This window comes from Colossoma macropomum, unplaced genomic scaffold (assembly GCF_904425465.1).
Source record: "Colossoma macropomum unplaced genomic scaffold, Colossoma_macropomum, whole genome shotgun sequence".
In the NCBI taxonomy this organism is placed as follows: domain Eukaryota; kingdom Metazoa; phylum Chordata; class Actinopteri; order Characiformes; family Serrasalmidae; genus Colossoma; species Colossoma macropomum.
The window spans coordinates 14188638-14209987 of NW_023494807.1; the positions used below are offsets into that span (position 1 = coordinate 14188638).

A 21350-nucleotide genomic window follows, 5' to 3' on the forward strand; every position below is an offset into this window, starting at 1 on the left:
CACTGTTTAACGTACAAACTTCTACAAAACTACTTGCAAATTCTTTTTGACCTGTATGAAATTGAAAATGGTAAAACACAACACAATATTTTATGTTTTACCATACGAACACTGTTTTTTGTAAATATGCTCTTTCAAAATTTAATGTCTGCAACATGTTCTAAAAAAGCTGGGACAAGAGCATGTTTACCACGGTGGTACATCGCAAGTCTTCAGTTATCCAACGGTACATTAGCGCTTAATAATACACCATATGTTCTCAATAGCACACAGGCAGGCCAGTCTAGCATCCACACTCTCTGTTGCAGCTACACCGTTCTAACGTGCAGAATGTTTCTTGGCATAGTCATGTTGAAATTAGCAGGGATGTCCCTGAAAAAGACTAGTTCTAGAAAGCTGCACATGTTGCTCTAAAATGCAATGTCTTCGTACTGTTTTCGTTTATATACAGATCGAAGTAGATTTGTAAATCACTGCTTTACGTTTTTATTTACATAATAGCTTCTACTTCATGGCCTTTCCATCTAAAGGCCACCACTACGCTATTGCTACCTTTTATCAGCACTTTAATTAGATGTTATGTTAGCAGCAATCTAACACTGCCTTGACTGTCCCAGACTGGTTTCAATACTCATAAGATGATCTAACCTAAATGTGAACATTTGAAGCTTATACAGATGCTTCAGTACCACATTTTTTCTTTGAATGTTCCAGGTGTATTGTAAGTCTCCTAAACAGCCTAAGTCTAACTCTGAATTAGGGCTGGGCAATATGACAATATGTACTGTTACTTTTCTAAGCATACCGTGAATATTGTACAGTAAAAAAAAAACAAACAAAAACAAACAAACAAACAAACAAACAAAAAACACCTCACCAAATGCATGTTTGCTTACAAACACTGCACACTCAGCCCAGTTTAAGTGGATTTAGTGCAGCACAGTAGCCGAAACACTGAATACAAATTACTGGATTATTTTTTGATAGTATTCATCCAGTGTGGCACTATTTTGTCTGTTCAAACTTACACATCTTTCCTGACATTTGATATCATGACAGGTCATAAAAACTTATTACATCTTTGCCATACTGCAAAACTATATTACTATCACTATGGTTTCAGGCCTTTGATTTCACATTTCCTCATGCTAGCCGGGCTGTACCAAAATATCCCACTTTAAAATGTCTCTGGACGCACACATACGTTTTTAAGTAGGACAAAAACCTTATTATGATTATTAATCAACTCAAAATATTTCAAGAAAGAATCATGATGCATCTAAGAAACAATTCCAAAACACTTTACTGGAAAATGACAAACACACACACACAGGCCACTTCACAAAACACGTTGTTATCAGCTACACTTACCATAGAGGTGCACTTCGTAGTTCTAAAAATTACAGACTGTAGACCATTTGTTTTTGTGCATATTTTTTTTAGCCCTCCTCTTACTCTGTTCTCCAGTGGTCAGGACTCCCACGGGACCACCACATTTGGGTGGTGGATCATTTGCAGCACTGCAGTGACACTGACGTGGTGGTGGTACGTTTGTGTTCAGTTGCTATGAGTGGGTCAGACACAGCAGTGCTGCTGGAGTTTTTAAACACTGTATCCAATAACTGTCCACTCTAGACACACCTCTCTTGTTGGACCACCTTGTAGATATAACATCAGAGAAAATAGCTCATCTGTTGCTGCACAGTTTGTTAATCATCTTCTAGTCACGGGATGCTGTTGGCTGGATATTTACAGTTGGTAGACTATTCTCAACCCAGCAGTGACACTGAGGTGTTTAAAAACTCCAGCAGCACTGCTGTGTCTGATCCACTCACACCAGCACAACACACACACTAACACGCCACTACGTCAGTGTCACTGCAGTGCTGAGAAAGATCCACCACCCAAAAAATACCTGCTCTGTGGTGGTCTTGTGGGGTTCCGGACCATTAAAAAAACAGAGTAAAAGGGGGTATGCAGAGAAACGGATGGACTTAAGTCTGCACTAGTCTGAAATATGAAGTGGACCTATCAGTGGCGTTGATAAAATAGACAAAGCAGATACAGTGCAGAGACAAGGAGATGTCCTTAAAGGGTCTAGTCGGTGTATAAACGGTATGTGGCAAAAATTATGTATAAAAGGGTGTTCATCAGGCTGTTTCTTACTATAAAAGAGAACAGCTAGAGAATTTAAAATAAGCATCATCATAATGTAAATTGCCAAGCAATCACAGACGATTCATGATTTTAATTTCTGATTGTTTCTAATTAAGTAATCAATTTTAATCAAGTAATTGTGACAGCTCTAGTTTATTTACAGTGCCAAACAATACATATCAATATCAAAGCTAAAATTACTGCCACTCAATTACACTTTTAAAGGACCAACATGCTCATCAACTCAATCAACTAAAAAGTTCATGAACTATAAACAGAACACTACGAAAGGCCGATCATACTTTACTGATAAGGTGCTCGGTGACGACCTCCCGCAGGCCTGTGTAGAGCTTCTCGCCGTGTTTGTGCAGCACCATGGTGTACGCGTTCCTGTAAAGCTCCTCGAAGCTAAGTCCGCTGTTGTTCTTCCTCTGGATCTCCTGAATGGCGTTCTTCAGAAGGTCCCAGATGTTGTTTACATACTTCTCGTCCATGGTCATCTGCAAAATAACAGATATAGATTTAATATTCCTCCGCTTTAAGGAAACTCTTACCCTATATTTAAATTATGAACCAGAGTGCTATCTAAGTATAAAGTTCAAGATCAAGGGAGACTGCTTACTGTATTACTAACTCTATAGTGAATAGACAATGCAGACACTGGAGAAGCTGAATGCCATGTTCCAACAAACTAACTTTAAACTAAAATACTAACATGGATAACAGTAGACAAAATCCAGTGGGGACCAGTTAGCATGAACATGTTAGGATTAACATGACTTAATGCAGACGCCATGTACATAATGCAGTTCAATTACAATCTCATGCACTCCACATTTTGGTTAGTTTTACTTGCTTGGACACGTCTAGGGATGCTCACAACCAACCTAACTGTTTATTATTATATTTTCCATTAATCTAAAATCTGTCCATGTCACTGGAACTTGTCAATTCCTCATTGTCATTAAAGCAAAAATTGTGTTGTGGTTTAGATTTGTCATTAGCATTTAGGGTAACTACATAACTATAAGTCTACAATATCACTTTGTAAAATTACTATTCCACAATAACAAGGTCCTATTCTGATCCCATGGATCGGGATCAGGGCCGATCCAGGTATATTTTAATGGATCAGATATCAGCCAAAATAAGCCTGATCCATGTATGATCCTCTACTGGGGGCTGTAACAGCACCCCAGCATGCTAGTGCATAACAGCTGTCTGCAGCCCCCAACTATTAAAACTTACATTCATATGATACAACTTGGTATAATTATAAACTTTCATATCACTGATCTGCAGTAGCTCAAAAGTGGGTAAATTACATTTATAATGCTTTAATTTCCTGTGTCTATCAAATGGCCCTGGAGCTATCTTGGTTAAAAATAAGTGGAATCGAGTAGTCAACTTCAGCAGCAGGAGTCGAGAGCCAGACTCGATTCCAGAAAAAAATTATATACATTTACATAAAAAATTAAGTGTTTTTACTGCAGTATCATGTATCAGACCGGTGTTGCACAACTCACATATTAAAATTAACTGATTTTACTGCAATTTAATCTAACAAGAAGCAATTTAACCTGAGATTTCATAGACACTCAGATTCATTCAGAAAATCCAACTGTGTTCTCCTGTTCTGCTCATATGATACGGTCCCTCCTCTGAGTGGAGCTTGTAAATAATCACAACAGACAGACAGGAGCACACAGCTAACTTTTTATGCATCAGAAAGGTGAAAACTTGCATCCCACCCAGCTTAGAGAAGCAAAAAATGTTCATTCTCACGAATACACTTTTGTTTGCAGTAGAGATGAAACGATATTAAAATTTCATATCACGATTATCATGACCAGAATTATCACGATTATCGATATTATCGCGATATTGTTCAAAAGCGTTGAAAAGTAAAATAAATAAATAAATAAATAAATACTGATACACAAACTGAAATTCGTTTCACCATTACTATTATTATTATTATTATTACTGTTGTCAAATTATTATTATTATTACTGCTGTTATTATTATTATTATTATTATTATTATTAATTACAATAATTAGGGATTTCCCTGCATAGAGAATTAAATCTCCACCAACTCTGAGGTGGGTCTTAATGGAAAATTACTACTTCTAAGACGTGCTGCACTCGGGGGATTTCTGTCCGAACTGCAGCTGCAGCATTATTGTGCCGTTGTGGCGCTGAACCCCTAATCAATACAGTGCACCAAGAAAAACAGCCAAAATCACAGAGGAATTGCATGACCGCGCTGTGAGCTGCAGACAGTGTAGAACTCATACAGCGTGTCTCCACCTGTGGAGCTGCTTCTCTAAAAGCATTTAAACTAAAACATAACTTAAAATTAACGCGCATCTGAGCTGCGGCAGAAACACTCCCAAAGTTTAATCTCTGAAACTCTCCTTTTACTAAAAGCAGCACACAGCGTTTACTCGCGAGGTCCCGTCTCAAGGCACACTACCTTCCCTATGTAGTGCACTTCGTAGATCATGAAATAGCAAATCCTTCACCCAAAGAGTGCGTGAAACGTTCGACTAAGTCATCTATAATCAACATTAACAACAGGTTACAAATTCCCTATTTAAAACTCAACTGCTTGTTAATGATGATCGTGTTTTGTTTGAACAGTAGTGCACTATGTAGGGGACACTGAGTGATTTGAGACGGTGTTATTCTCCTCTCAGACAGTAAACACTGCAAGCGAGAAAGGGGAGCTGCGCAGATTGAACCTCTGCAGCGTCTCGTTCCAGAGCTTATGTGACTTAACTCAGAGCTCATTTTGGAGACTCTGCTCCACAGAAATGTGTTAAAAGCTTTAGTTTCGATTCACAGCTGATTCACTGATTGTTTTTCTTTTTTTTTTTGATGCTAAAAGCTTCATTTTATATTATTAACGGACCATAAGCATAAGTTAAACCACACAGACCAGGACATCTCGTCTATTTCGAAGTCCCCACAGACTTCTCCGTTAAAGTTAACCTTGCATTCTCTAAAAAGTAGCAGGTGGTGGTTGCGAAGATGACTCGTAGGGTTTGATGTGTTGCCCCCTTTCGCCGCTGTTTTCTTTAGGCCTGTTCTGCAGACAGGGTGGTCATCTTCAATTAACTTTCCTTCTGCATCCTTATAAAACCCAAAACATGACCAAACGTCAGATTTGGTCTTCTTAGAAGGCTGAAATATCTCTGAATCTGTCACTACATTCCGCCGTGTTCTCTCTTCTCTCCCTCTCATATACCTACTGCATACAAAGTAAAAAACTGAAACCTGAGTGTCTGTTACACACTTCTTTTGTCCGCAGGCTGTGTGTAGACTCAAACCATATTAGCACTGAATCCAATGTAGGGAAAACTCCACCGCCGTTACTGTAATGCTTTCATATAATGAAGAACGCTCATTTCTGCTAGCAGGAAAATGACACTCTTGTTGCTTGCTTTTTTGATAAACAGAGGCTGCTAATAAAGTAAAGGTTTCCACCTTAAGCACTGTTATATAATGACTGCTGCAGCAGTACACAATTATAAAACAATGAAGCCCAGCATATGCCATTTATATGCTGTATAATGTACCGGTACTAGTAGTTTATTCTGTGTTGTATTATGCTAGAGCAGCTTCACTGCTTTTGGTAAAGGTCTTAATGTTCTATGGAACGTTATCAGCAGGTCCTCAAGTTTTTTTCCTTTAATTTTTATTTTTGTAATGATTGTATTATGTATTGTACATACACCCCTTTTGGCATCCAGATTGTTACTTCATAACATTAAAAATATACAAACCCAACACCAAAAAAAGATGGGACAGTATGTGAAATGCATAAAACTGGAAAGCAGTGACATCTTTTTTTTTCTTAACCATAAATAAAAAATAAAAAAAAATCTGAACACAAGATATGTATATATGTATGCATATACATTTTATCAACTTTGTTCTGAAACTGATGCCTGCTACAAATTCCACAAAAGTTGGGACAGGGTCATTTAAGACTAGAAATGTTGTGAAATGTTCAAATCCATCCTAAACAGGAAATGTGATTATGGTAGAAGTACCCAGGAAAGGCTTGATCCTTTATGAGCAGGAAAGGGTCATCAGCCAAAAAACAACAATTTAAAAATCAAGCAAGCGACTGCAGAGATTTTAGGTACTTCACCCTCTACAGTGCATGTTACTATCAATGTATTCAGGAAATCCAGAGAAATCTGTAAAGGACAAGGCTGAAAACCTTAACTGAAGGATCGTGATGTTCAACCCTTCAAAAGGCACTGCACTGCACGGGTATGTTTATGTGATGATTATCACCACATGGGCTCGACTTTGACAAACTGTTGTCTATAAACACCATTCATCGCTGCATCCACAAATGCAAAACTGTACTATGCACAGTGGAAGCCATATGTCAACAGCATCCAGAAAGGCTGCAGATTTTCTGGGTTGGAGCTCATCTAAAATGGACTGAGGAACAGTAGAAACATATTGTGGTCTGACCACTGAACCTTTAAGATTATTCATGGAAAAAATAGACATTGTGTTCTCCAGGCAAAATATGCAAAGGACCATCCATATTTTTACCAGTTTAAAGTTCAAAAGCCTGGTTCTGTCATAAGGGTGTATTTGCTGGCAATGTGTATCTGTGAAGGAACCATTATAGCAGAACACATTTTGAGCAACATATACTGCCCTCTAGACAACGTCTTTTTCAGGGACGTACTTGCTTGTTTCAACATAACACCACCAATCCACAGTATGAGTGTTTTCAGAGAACGCTGATGCTAGAACTGCCTGTCTGCTATCCAGACCTGTCTGCCATTGGCCATGTGTGCAAAACAACAATTAAGGACCCATACAGGAAAAATGTCTCAAAAAATTGAATTGGGTTTGTATTGCCTTTTTTATTTTGGTATAATACAACATTGTGATATTGTAAAACTCTGATAATTGATACTGTTCTGTACCGTATTCAGTATTAACAAGGTCGGATGAGGATATTTCTACACACTGTGCTCACTGAACAATGAACGGACACTGTATGACACACTATAAAAATGCTATAAAATGGACAAAATGATAAAAAATCTGTTATAGACAACAGTATGTCATACAATGTCAGAAACCACATAAGCAAGTATACTGGAGACTACTTAACAAATCATTCCAGTTTGAGCCAAGCGTGTGATGATTTAGCCAAGCAGTTTGCACAATGCTGATTGGCGAGGCTTCCATTACTGGTTAGCTACTTTGCCTCATAGTTCCAATGAAAGTAATGAAGCCAACATCTCTTTCCTAGTCAAATATATTTAGGTTAAGGGGAGAAACTGCAAATATGACTTTTTTGCCAAACTATCACTATATGCAGTGTTATCGTCATCAACTGTCATACATCAGGACTTACCACCCACATCTCACTTATCACCCACTACTGTTTTCACACTGTTCTTACTGTTCCTAATGTAACTTGGCTTAGACGTGTGCTGACTCGTCTGTAGATCTGAGCAGCTTCTGGGTAGGGAATCACTGGAGGTTTTGTGTGATGAGTATGAGATTGCTACAGCCCCATCAAGTTCTTTAGCTACTGTGTGTAACGAGCCTCTGGGATGTAGGCCTGCCTCAGCCTGTGTAAGAGGGCTTTTCAAATTCAATGTTCAAGTATTTTAGGTCTTTAGTACCTCTTGTGAGCTTGTAAGCAGGCGTTTGTATGTGTTCTCCAATTCCAACATGGAAAATAAAAGTGCAATTCTGACTAATGTTATTGGCACTAATTTGCTCTAAATTTGCTCACCAAGCTTTGATTTTGGTTTTACCAGCCATAGAACATGTGAGGACCCGTGAAAACATTTCATTTTTTTTAATTGATAAATTGAAGAAAAAAAAATCTATAAAAAACATGCAGGTGGTCTGTGTTTTTTAAGCACTGATGATATTCAGGACATCCTTAAAAGCATATTATGATGTAATTTATCACAGTAATGATGAATATTCTTATATCGCCCAACCCTACTATCAACTAAATGAAAACTCTGGACCAAAAATCAGAACGTTTTTTTATTTGCCATTTCATTTATGCTTCTGAATGAAACATAAACTGAAGTTAATGAGTAATAATAATAAAACTCTTACTGATATAGTCAGTCCTTTCAACAGGACAAAACTGAACTGACAAAAACAAAATAAATGATAACATTTTTACAGTATGTGCCAACAAAATCCAGCAACATTCGACAAAAATGAATTCCATTATTTTTAGTTATATTTTGCACTCTCACCGTCATTAGTGAATTTTTTGTCATTTCAAAAACCAGGGTAAGTAATGATGCGTCAACTTTCTAAACCACTTCCGAACAGCCAAAAACACATTCCATGTTTTTATACTTTAGAGCAGCTCACTGACTGGGGGTTCAATTTCGATTTTCTGACACTTAATCGACTTTTGCCCCCTTAGACATTAGTTTTTACAGAACCAGCTCCTCTCTCCTAGTTAGCAGCACAGCAACATTCAGCAATTGTCAGATAGATGGTTTGACATTTACTATATGATGGCTTGAAAACCCTGACTTTCACAAGAGTTTCACAACAGATTTTCTTCCTTTGCAGATCAGAAAAAAAAAATTGGTTGTAACCAAATTAACCACCACATTAGCCAAAATGAGCCCTTCTCAGAGACAGGCACGTGTTTAAAAATGTCAAATGAATAAGCATAAATTTTGCTTGCAAGCTTGGATAAATACATTTTGGAACAATGCAAGAGTACATTTCTGTGCAAGTGTCATCTAGACACAGTAATGTCGAAGTGAGCTTATATTTAGCTTGCTGAACTGATTTTGGAGCCTAACAATATCAAATTACCATGCAGGTTGCATCAGTAAACATGACGACAGCACCAATATTTACCCAGTCACAGTAGAATGACAGTAAAATAGGCCATTTAAGGTTTACACAACACACAGCATGGGACTCTTTTTTTCTATAGTCAGTGGAACAGACGAATGCACAAGAGACAGACAAGCAAAAGAGGCTCTTCTGAATTTCTAGCACTGTTTTACATCCGTAGCAAAAATTACAGCTTCACCTTTTCTTAACACTAGAGGCCAGTTCACACAGTACAGCTGATATCTATGAATTGAGTGAATAACTGCACTAACCTCACTTCAGTACAGCTTGCACTCAAGCAAATGACACAATAACCTAGAATTTCTAATACTGGCAAGCATGCTGTGTCCATTTCGATGTATGTGTGTTTTGGCATCTACCAGTAAAGAGCTTATTTCGAAGGAGCTGCTAAGCTGCAGTGTGAAACACTTGACATCCTGGCATTTATTTACACCTGAATTTTGAAAGAACAGGTAATGTAATTACAAAAATATATGTGAAAAAAAAATAACATTATAACAGCTATTAGTTCAGGAATAAATGTCAACCTAATTCTTATGATTATCAAGGCAATCTATAGTTGATCAATGTTCAAAGGGCATACTTTGCTAAAATGTACCATTCAATCTCCTGTCCATAAGGTTCATATGTGGAATTTAAGCTCCAAAACAGCCCACTTTAAACACTGTTTTAGTGATGTTACAAAAATCAACGCATTTGCAGTTGTATGCAACAGCTTAAACACCCCTAACCAAGTTAAATGTTTTGCTGAACTGACAGTAGGTTAACACATTCACACATTCTCTACAGGAAACAAACTTCTATATTGACATTTTTCTGGTAATCTTAATCCACAAATTTATTTGCCATATTTTTTGGGATATTTTTTTCCCATTTTCTCCCCAATTTAGTCATGTCCTATTCCACCCACTAGATAGGTCTCCCACAATCACACGATACTATCAGCGCTATGAGGGCGAAGGCTAGCACATGCTTCCTCTGAGTCATGTGAAGGCAGCCACCGCATCTTTTCGAACTGCTGCTAGCACAACGTCACTGGACAGCTCAGTGTGCTTAGAGAACAGTAACTGCCAGTTCTGTTACATCAGCTAAGTGATGCCGCAGGGTAGGTAGGGAGAGGAGGGTGAGGGCCATCCTATCCACCCAGACTGGTGCCAGTTGTGCTGTCTTGGACTCTTGGCCAGGGATAGCTGTAGCATCACTGAGGATCAAACTTCAACAAATTGGAAAAAAAAACAAAAAAAAATATGCAAATATACCATAATTCTCGCACAGGCCACATTTTGTGATTTACGTTAAATCCAGTAAATCAACAGTGTGCATTAAAACTCACAGACGTGTGTTCTCTGTAAAGGATGTGTACCTTATTTTCACTTAGAAAATCAACAAAACATGTAATCATGTCATTAAACATAGTTTAATACCTCCCATTTACATGTATCAGCACTGACTGCATTTTCAGAAAGGCATAATAAAGGACAGCCAGTCATGCTGGAGGTCTTTTACATATATCATTCTTACAGACACAGTAACAACAACAGACTGTTTAATTCTAAGGTATAAAGGTTGAAATGGATAAGGGAGAAGCTGAAAAATGATAATGTAAAAACAAATTACAACTACTTTGATAAATAAACTCACACAAACATCATAACTGGCCCTCAGGAAAAGAAACAAAACACAAGGAAAAATCACATGGAACTTTAACATGAATACTGTATTCAAATTGGCAGTTATGGTTTGATACTTTCACAGAATGATAATCTAGTAAAAAAAAAAATCTCACTCCAAGTCCTACACTATTATGGTTTCATAGAATGAAGAAACCATTTAAATCCAGAAGGTGCTGATTTTTTTTTTAGTATGAAATATGAGTATAACCACTCACACATGCATTTAACATGTTTCATTGGCATTATCCTTGAATATACTATAGTTTTTCTGTATTTCATTGTGAAGGAGACTTCATGTGCAAAATACCTTTGAATGAAACAAACAAAAACAAAAAGATTTAATTCCCTACCACATTTACACTACAAACAGCTTGATGTTTGTTATATTTGTAGGCCACTGTGTTAAGGCAGTGGTTCTCTTCAGGGATGCACTGGTACTAATTCTATGTAACCTATACCTATGTAACTATTGTGTTAGATATGCACCAACCAGCTATTAAGTACAACCTCCTCTTTTACCATTTTATCAGCTGCATTTACCATACAGGTGCACTTTGTAGTTCGACCGTTACAGAATGTAGTTCATCTGCTTCTCTGCATACTTTAATCACCCCTTTTTACCCTGTCGTTCAACAGCCAGGACCCTCACAGGACCACCACAGAGCAGGTACTATTTGGGTGACGGATCATTCTCAGTACTGCAGTGACACTGACGTGGTGGTGGTGCGTTAGTGTGTGTTGCGCTGGTCTGAGAGGATCAGACACAGCAGTGCTGCTGGAGTTTTAAACACCTCATTGTCACTGCTGGGCTGAGAATAGTCCACCAACCAAAAATATCCAGCCAACAGCATCCTGTGACCACTGATGAAGAACTAGAGGATGACCAAGTGAAAGCGTGAGCAAGTTTTAGCCAAGCTGACAACTTATGTAACTTTAATATATGTGATTATGAGCTAACTACACTAAACAGCAGGGAACATGTATACATGTTGCTTTTTGTCAGAAAGACTGAGTTGCACAACAGTTTTTGGATGCTTGCAGAGTTGTTATTTGGTTGGTCAACTAACAAGTCTACAGCTACTGACAAGTTCACTGGCTACAACCCACTGTGACATATCCTACTTATAGGCTGGGTTAATTATGGTCTCAATACTTGAGCAGACACTAGTAGACTTGGCATCATCTGTCTTGATAAAGGGCATAACTCAAGGCCGGGTAAACACAAGTCCCTAAAGAGTTAGGATTAAATTTTTAAATCTAAAACGTGCTTATTAGAGATGGGCATTTCGTTGAAGTTTAAGCTTCAAATATGTAAGACATTATTCAAAAATGTTTTGGAAAATGCAGAAAGGCAGTCAACCAAAAGTCTTTGAGAGGTAATGCTATAGATAAATAAATAAATGCTAATAGTCTGTTACCTCTGCTAAAATTAGCATAGTCACATTGCAACTTAGTTTACCTCATACCTTTTAGCTACAAAACAGCAAGTTTGCATAGAATTCTTTGCTACCAAATGTAATAAATTTACTAAACTTACTTTACTGGTGCTCAAGATATATTTTATCAAAAAAGAGTATAAAATTAACTTGAGCTTGATGTTTATCTGTGCTCCTCTGCAACACTTTCTATGTGCTATAGCTGTTGTTCTCTCTCGTGCTGCGGCAGGTGGTAGCCTTTAGTTGGCTGCATCTTTCACGTTTCCTACACTGTACTACACAGATTAGCACCTCTGATGTAAAACGTAAGATGCAGGCTTTTCACTGCCGTCTGGTGGAAGTGTGACATCTCACTGTTCTTAAACATAAGAACATACTGTGTAATTAGGCTAGACAATGACAATATATATCGCTATCATTATAAATTGTCAATATAATACAATACAATAAAGCCTCGCTTTGTGCACACAGGCACATGAAAAGGTCTTCCCCAAACTGCCGCCACAAAGTTGGAAGCATATAATTGTCTAAAATGTCTTTGTATGCTTTAGCATTAACATTAACCTTCACTGGAACTAAGTGGTTGACCTCAAACCATGTAAAAACATTATTCCTCCTCCAAACTTTACTGTTGGCACTAGGCATTCGGGTAGGCAGCGTTCTCTTGGTATCCACCAAAACCAGATTCCTCAATCAGACTGGAACACTCACTGGTAGTTAGTGATCCAACAGATGATAAGCACGTTTTACACGCTACATACTTTAGCATTTGGTGGCTCAGGTCTGTGAGTTTGCATTTTCTACCGCTTTGTGGCTGAGCTGTTGTTGCTTCTAGACTCTTCCATTTCACAAAAATAGCATTAACAGTTGACCAGGGCAGATCTTGCATGGTAGATATTCCATGTATTGACTTGTGGGACAGTGTTATAGTTAAAGTCACTGTACCCTTCAGAATGACCCATTCTACTGCCAATGATTGTCTAAGGAGACTGCATGGCTAGGTGCTTGTTTTTACACACGTTAGCAATCGGTGTGGTTGAAACCCCTGAACTCAATAATTAGAAGGGTCCACATACTTTTGGCCATATAATGTACGCGGCAAATGCTGGCAATTTAAGTAGGCTTGCAAGTTTGAATTTTGTGTTAAGCATGTACATCATGTGTGCAATTCTGGTGACAGATGAATATTTTACATGTACGAAACCTAAAACCAGTTTTTCAAAACCCCAAAACCCCCAAAGCAAGTGCAAACAAGCATACATCTCACTGAGAAACAACATCGGAACTCACATGGGCAGTGAGAATCAAGTTCAAAACTCTAGCTGGATTAAAGGAAACAAATATAAACTCTTATTAATCTAATTAATCTAAACCAATTAGTTTAGACATCCAAAAAGCAGACTCATTCTATACATACATACACCCACACACGCACACATATACTATATACATATACACATGGTCAGAGGTTAAATAGCTTTATATTGTTACAACTGCAATGATGGCAAAAAAATAAAACGTACAAATAACAAAATATTAATGTTTTTTCAGATGGTAGAGTGATGCTGCAGCATGATTATTTTCATACAACATTGGCTGCTTGAGTGACAGTATTTCAGAATATGAGCTCTGACTGTACTAGGTGGCTATGTTTGTATTTTAGGGAGGTCGTTTCTTTTACTGTGTTAGGAGTATAAAGCCGAAGTCTTTAAATGGAACATATAGTCACAGCATTTATATCAGTATCCATGTAAAAAGGAAGCACGTCCACTTTAGTTCAAAGACTGCTGTTCTCAAAGTTACCACTGTTATTTTCTGTTTTCACTGTTATTTCTGATATTACTGATTTACTGATAATCATTTTGATTATGTTACTGCAAATCAAGCATTTCCCAGGCTGCTAAACTATTACGTTCAAATCTACATGCACTTCAAACAGACGTGAGTTTTATCATACAGATATGCCAAAACTGTCACTGAAATTTGTGTACACTCATTTTACACTAAGCTGCAACTGTGACGAAAAAGGGGCAAAAAGTACATAAATACAACTCCTAAAAAAAAAAAATGGGGGTAAAATTTAAGATTCTAAAGGCAACACCATCAGAGTGGCAAAAAAAAGAAAGTGGTTACTGACAAGCAGTGAGGGCTGTCACGATTTCTCCATACCACTTGATTAATCAATAGGGATGGGCATTTTAGTCACATTTGATATTCAAAATTGTAAATCATTATTTGAAAAATACTGACATAATACCTTTCATCCAAACAAACAAACAAATAAATAAATAAATAAGCAGACATTTTAGCACAGTGGCCCAGCATCTCCTAAAAACTCTGCCCTTCCAGAGTACAACAAATATTTTATAAAGAAATGGTTTGAAATAATAGTCAAATCTAAGCATCACTCCCATGGAGATATTTTTAAAGCAAATATCTGTGGATATGACTTGATTCCAACATCATTGTGCTTCCCCAGTTATAAGGTTCCCAGTCTTTAAGAACATCACCTAAGGCTGCCCCTAGGTGCAACACCTGACACCCCCATTCCCCACACCCAGAACATATGTTCTCAATGCACATTTCAGCCCTCTTCCTTCCCCCTCTGGATCTCTGAGGAGCCATAAGAAGGGGGGGATGGTAAAAGTGTAAAGGGAAGTTGGACATATTCTGTACAATTTTTCATGGGTTTATGTGCAGACCAGTGGGTGAAGAATAAGAATATACCTGGAGCTACAAGTTTTGATATTCAGGTTGTTTACTTAATGTAGTAGGCCAAAACACATTACACCATGCTGAAGCTAGGCTAAGCTACAACTGACTTTTTTTAACATCAAGTTGCTTCTGTTGAGTGTAGCCTTAAACTATTAACCTACAAATGCATTTGTTAGCAGTTAGCCTATTAGTTAGTCACATGGGCAAGAAAAAACAACTTTACGTTGACTGTTGTTTAAACTATGCATGTAAACTAAGTTAGCCCTGGTCAGGCCACATATGTTCATTTGCATCATCATTGGCTTACTTGTCAGCCACCACCAATATCCCATTACCCACCCTATCACCCTGCCTAATCAGTTATGCAAAAGTCTATACTGCGATAATGATTCACAAACAATATACTGTCCAGCCCTTTATTGTTATAAAACGTGTAGACTGGTAAATTTAAACTGTACATTAGCATCCAATCTTGCTGGATTTCCCTCTCTTCCGCATACTCGCAGTCACACGCACAGCTAATCAGTACAAAAGAGTAAGCAGGGAATCGAGGACTGTCTGATATAACTACTGGCAATTGGGTCTGATGCATATTTGAATATGCTGCTTCACTCCACTTAATGTCCATGAAGAACTGCAAGTCATCTCCCCAACCATGTCTACTTCTCACTGCAAAATGACTTAAACTTCGATCAATCCACTGAAATTACTTCCGTGCACCAACTTGAACTTCCCTTTTTAACAGTAAGTGAGTGAGCGAGGGTGTAGGAATGGAGTAAATGGACCAGGCATGACCCAGCATGAAACTCTGACTGCAATGTCATTCTTCAGGCACCTGCTGCCAAAGTCTGCTGTGCACTCCACTGGCCTTCTCTCAGTAACTAGGGCAACAGGTTTAGCCTTAATCTGAAGGCCCGTGAAGCGAGGCTTTGAGTGCTGGGACAAAAAAATAAATCTTACAGAGCTGCAAACAGACACACTTCCCACCACCTACCACAGATCTGTCAAATATTAGAAAACCGGTTACTGGGCCAATATGGCGGACCAAAATGACTCCAACTTAAAGAAAAAGCCTCCATCATTGCAGATATACTTAACAAGCCATACTGTACACATATTAGTATTAAACAGTTATTTACTTAAGCAGTGGAACACAAAAGGGAGTGTTACGGCCTTGAGTGTGACCTTGAAACAGTTCTGCAAAATAGTAAAAAGTAAAGCAAATAAACACCAAACAGTGCATCAAATGTGCTCCATTATTTGCAATTCCTTACGCCTCTAGAAGTAGCTTCTTACACTATGGATAGAGCCATAAAAGTGTCGTAATATCAGGTTCAGCACAGCTTTTTTGATACTTCCCAGATTCACCTGAATGTCTTTTTGTTCCAGACAGTCTGGGAAAAGCATTTCCCAGATCTTCTTGCTTGCTGAACTATTTTCTGTTCATTTCCGGCAATTCAATAATGTTTAGTTGTTTTGAAGTCATACCTCGTTCAGGGTCAACGACAGGTTTGGAATTTGATGTAGGCCTGCTCTGACACTTCTTCACAATCTGGTCAAACGGGGTACATGCTAAATATTATCTTACAGATGCTATCTAATGTATCACTTTTCTGTTTGTACATGTGCTAAAGTAGAAACTTAGTAACAGTTAGCTACAGCATAAATTGAGTCATTACTTAGCAACCTCTGCTCAGCAAACAAACATTAACACAGTTAAAAGCAACATGAATCTAATGTTTTTATATCTTGTGAGCTAGTTTGAAGAACAAAGCTTTGGTTCCAGATTTCTCCTGGATGCCCCCTGCCATGGCAGCGATTTGTTAAAATCCATCACCATCACTACTGATTTAACTTAACGAAGCACTGACTGTTTTTGTTCTAATATTAGTGTTTTTCTGAGCAAATAAACACTTACTACCCTGATAATTTAATTGTCTAAGCCTTTTGCGAAGTACTGTATGGAAAATGAACAACTTCTACTTACTGGTTGCTTTGACAGGAAATTAAATAAATGAAGGGTCGTGTCTGACTTTCACAGTACTGTACACTATACATAGTTGTAAATACATACTTTACATATACATTACAGCCAAACCACGCATTTGCTAGGTTTTTTTTTTTTCTTGCTGTTTTTATTAGCCAATTTTTTTTTTCTGGAAAGTAACAGGCGGGTAGACTGTTGTTTTTAAACTGCGACTTGAGCTTTGTGAGCTGGTTGTGAGGTGTGCTACACTCAAGGGACGACACTGGTTGTACCGATAGTCTTTGTTGCAGTTTCTCCTACAAAACAAATGAGGTTTGCAGTCCTGACATCCTCCTTCCAAACAGCTGTCATTTTTACCAAAGTAGAGCAGAAGCATTCAAATGCAGTTTGCATGTATTTGGCTGGCTGACATTATTTATGTCACAAAATTCATGCACAGACCAGCCAAAACAAAAATGAACTGGCCATTCGCATGTTAGAAGTGAATAACGGCCAATTCCGATCTTCACTAATCAGATTAGTGCTTCGCTGATCAGTAATGATGACAATGTCAATAGCACACAGCTGTAAGCATGTGTGCAATAAGCTTGATCCCAGTATTGAAGTATATGCATTTTATTATATACTTATTATATACTTAGCAGTGATTGTGTTCAGATCCAAAATATACTGAAGGCCTTTTACAGGCCTTTGGCTCAAGACATGCGGTGATTAAAGACACTGGACTAAATCTGTTTGGATCCATTCAGTGTTACAGTCAAACATCTGCTCTATCGACGGCAGTGAATCGTGGCTTGTTACTGTATGGTTCATGACTGACTTGCCTTGGAAGCTCTACTCCCTGAGACAAATCTCCATGCTGCCTTTTTTGGGGATGCAAGTCCAGTGAACAGGAATGCACCAATATCGGAACTGCGGGCTGATATTTGATATTTTTCCATGTACATATCTATTGATGCTGATATCCATATAAAACACTGAAAAAACTGTAAATGTACCTCGATTAGCATTATAGAGAAAGATAACATTTATTTCTATAGAGTAACAGATGTATTAAAATTAGTAGTCATATGCAAAAGTCTGAGGACCCCTGGCCAAATTATATGTGGTGTTGCTTTTCTAAGTGAAAAGAACTTAGCATGTCCTCTACAGAGAATACACTTTTGCACGTTTCAATGCACAGTTACTATTTCTTTGCTGAATTTAACATATTGAAAAACAACACATAAAATGTGGCCAGTGCAAAAGTTATGGAATATTTTATACATTTTTTTTTCCTTCAATATATTAAACTTGTGCACAAAAAACATTGTTTTGCAGCATCACTTAAACATTCAAATCTTCTGGAGTAAAATACATTATCAAATACTGGTTTTGTTCTTATTTTTGATTTTTAAATCGACAGTAATATGTTATGCAAGTCTTTCTCTTATTTCTGCAGAAAATATGTACACATCAATGTTCTTTCTTCTACATAAAACCTTTTGCCTTCCTCTCTAACGTTCGTTGGCTGGGCAAGCGTGGCTTGTTGGAAGTGAAAATGAGAATGTATGTGAAGAATAGAGGTGTTTATTTTTAAAAATCCCTACTAATCGGTTTCTAAAACCAGCCCATATAAAACCATGGGCTGGTTTTAGAAACTGATTAGTAGAGATTTTTAAAAATAATGTTGTACAGAAACCACTTAAAACTGCTCAACTCACAATCATACTGGGCCCCAATCCAGACTTATGAGGTCCACCTGGGCATGCTCCATCACTAGAATACTGCCAGATCTTTTATTTTATGCAAAAGAATACAAGTGCATCCAAATCAGTCACTTGTTACCCCGTCAACAAAGTAACCATGAGAAAAGACAAGGCAGAACAAGGCAGTGCCACGAGTCAAGTCTTTCTCCATTATGCATGACAGACGCTACCAGTCACATCTACTCAACTCAAATCCACACTGAAACCCACCATCTCTACACGTTGCACAACCTCTGACAGTTGGAATGAAGACTAGCTCCAACCTGATCCCGAGCAGGCTGACATTCAGCTAGGACTCAAATGTAAATACGTGAAAGTATGAGTTCTCATAAGCCCAAAAATCCAACAAACTACCTCACTTTGCTTATATTTTATCACCAGGGACACATAAAGACACCTCCTTTATTTGGTTCTTCTCCTGCCCCAAGGCACTGACTCCCATAGCAAACACAGCACTGCGCAATGCACTTCACATACTATTCCAATTAGTAAAACACTGTAAATCTGGAGCAGCTTTATATATATATATTTCACAACCCACATACATAGTATATAATAAATGACTTTGGGTATAACCTGTACTAACGTGTGCTACTCATTTATGAACACCACAAATGTGATGTTGTACAGTGGACAGCACCAAACATGCCAAGACAATTTCTGGCACATAAAGTTATGAAAAGTCTCTCAATTTTACAAGACTCTCAGTGTGACAGTCCTTTAAATCAGCTAAATGTGTAAAAAGAAGATGGAGTAAATTTACCTGAACAATGTCTAAATGCAATTTTTCTGATCAATATTGCGACAAGGCAAGAAGACCATAACATCCATTTTTTTCTGGCTTGAGACTTGAACACTGAACATGTCAGACTGCTGGTTAGTTGTTGGGGTGATGTCATTGCCTATAGACAACATTGCTGATTCTGCAGGCTATGATTTAAGTTGCAGCTCTTGCAATTTGAAAACTGCACTATTTTTAATTGCGATTTCAATATAAAAATGATTAAATCTTTCATCCCTAATAAACCCACACTTCATTCTTCAGGAGAAAAAAATTAAGTGCCACAAATGTAGAATCTGTGCTCTTTAGCTGATTCAGGACTATAATGGCAGGGCTCAGAAGCTAATACCTCAGAAGACTAGCAAAAACCTCAGAAAAGCGTGAACAAACGCAGGGGTGCACAGCTAATGACTGACATGACACTAGAATCATATGTGTAGTCTACTTCTAGTTCACAGTGGCATGTGAAAACACTGATTATGTCGCCAGTGTGGCAAACCAAACCTTGACCTACATACTCATCTGCAGCAATTTATCTGGAAATATTTATGACTAGCTTTCATGGCAGCCATATTCTGTCTTGCTAAGAGCCACTGATATAATGCATGTGTAGTTAAGAACTACCCTACTTGTCTAAACAAATTACAGACTTTCATTCTCTTTCCACCCACAATCTAGTCAGCAACGGAGCTGGCGAAAAACCGATCCGAGCCCGAAGCAAACAGCTTCGGCTAATTAGGTGGCTAACAAACCCGACGACGATTAACTAAGCTAGCTAGCTAAGCAAGCTAGGTACGTGTCTACTTATTTGTCTCCACCAACTATAAACAGCACAACACAAACAAGACACATGTACCTAGCCATGACAAGAAACCAGCTTGATTTGTCCAACTGCGTGGTTATGAAAACTAGCTAGCCGGATTTAGCAGCTGCTTACTGTAAGGCCACCAACAGGCTAATTTTAGCTAGCTGGCTAATGTTATTAAGCAGCATTCGGGACAAACTGGCTAACAACTGACACGCTAGCCACAAAAAAAGTTTTAGGCAGCATGCAAACCTTGGCTAAGCTGGTGTGCAGGTTACTGCGCTTGCAGACTGTGCTACAGGCTATCTGGTTTTGCAAGAGCTGTTATTGTCTTTTTTAATCAGCGGTCAGTACAGGCCGACTATTAGAATCAGACTTTTGACTACGTTAGCTGACCGGCTAGCGAAGGTTTACACTCAACAGAAAATAGCACCGTATTTGAAACGACGGTAAAGCTGCCTAAAGCGATTACTATAGATAATATTTTGCACGGTCCAAGCGTGTCTCGCTTTTCCAGCCATGTGTTGTTATTGCCGGGCTACTACTTACAGGAAAAGCTCGTATCCTCATCTTGGTGTCCTTCTTGGTGCCGCCTTTGCTCAGATTAGACATGTTTAGTTCAGTGAGTGTGTGGACTCCTCAAACATGAAACGCTGTGTGGGTTGTCAGCGGGACACCTGCAAAGCTGTTACTTATGGGTCCCCGCTAGACCTTTCCCCGAGGCCCGAGTCCCCCTCTCTCCCTCGCTCTGTGCGCCTTGTTGTCAAACCTCCGCCTCCTCCGCCTGCTACTACTCTCAACTGTTTTGTGTGCTCGGCTACGGTGATGGCGGATGGCTGGAACTCTCACAAGCGGAGAACGCACGACACGTCTCGCGAGAAAAAGAGGAACGCACGGATAATATCGCGGGACTACGCGAATTCGTTGATCTGTAAATCATAAATACAACAGCTCATTGCCGTCGATGAAGTGTAGATCAGAATTTCTGCACTGGCATCCAGACTAGTGATGTCCGAATTGTACGCTATATGATAGGAAAAAGAAATTCCCCTTGTTTTGTGGATGATGTGGCTGGATACGAGCAACTTCCAGCTCCTTAACAAAGTAAAAAAGGTTTACTTTACAATATTACACATTTTATTACTTTTAATG

At 38.4% G+C, this 21350-nt stretch overlaps 1 protein-coding gene across 1 annotated transcript in view; it reads right to left on the minus strand.

The window, feature by feature from the left end:
• Positions 1–21049, minus strand: part of LOC118796955 (cullin-3) — a 38705-nt gene extending 17656 nt beyond the window's left edge. Inside the window, exons 1-2 of the mRNA XM_036556118.1 lie at positions 20748–21049; positions 2460–2657 (exon numbers count right to left, since the gene is read on the minus strand). Of these exons, the coding sequence (XP_036412011.1) occupies positions 2460–2657; positions 20748–20810 (261 nt within the window). The 5' untranslated portion in view covers positions 20811–21049. The remainder of the gene's footprint in view (positions 1–2459; positions 2658–20747) is intronic.
• Positions 21050–21350: the final 301 nt, after the last annotated feature.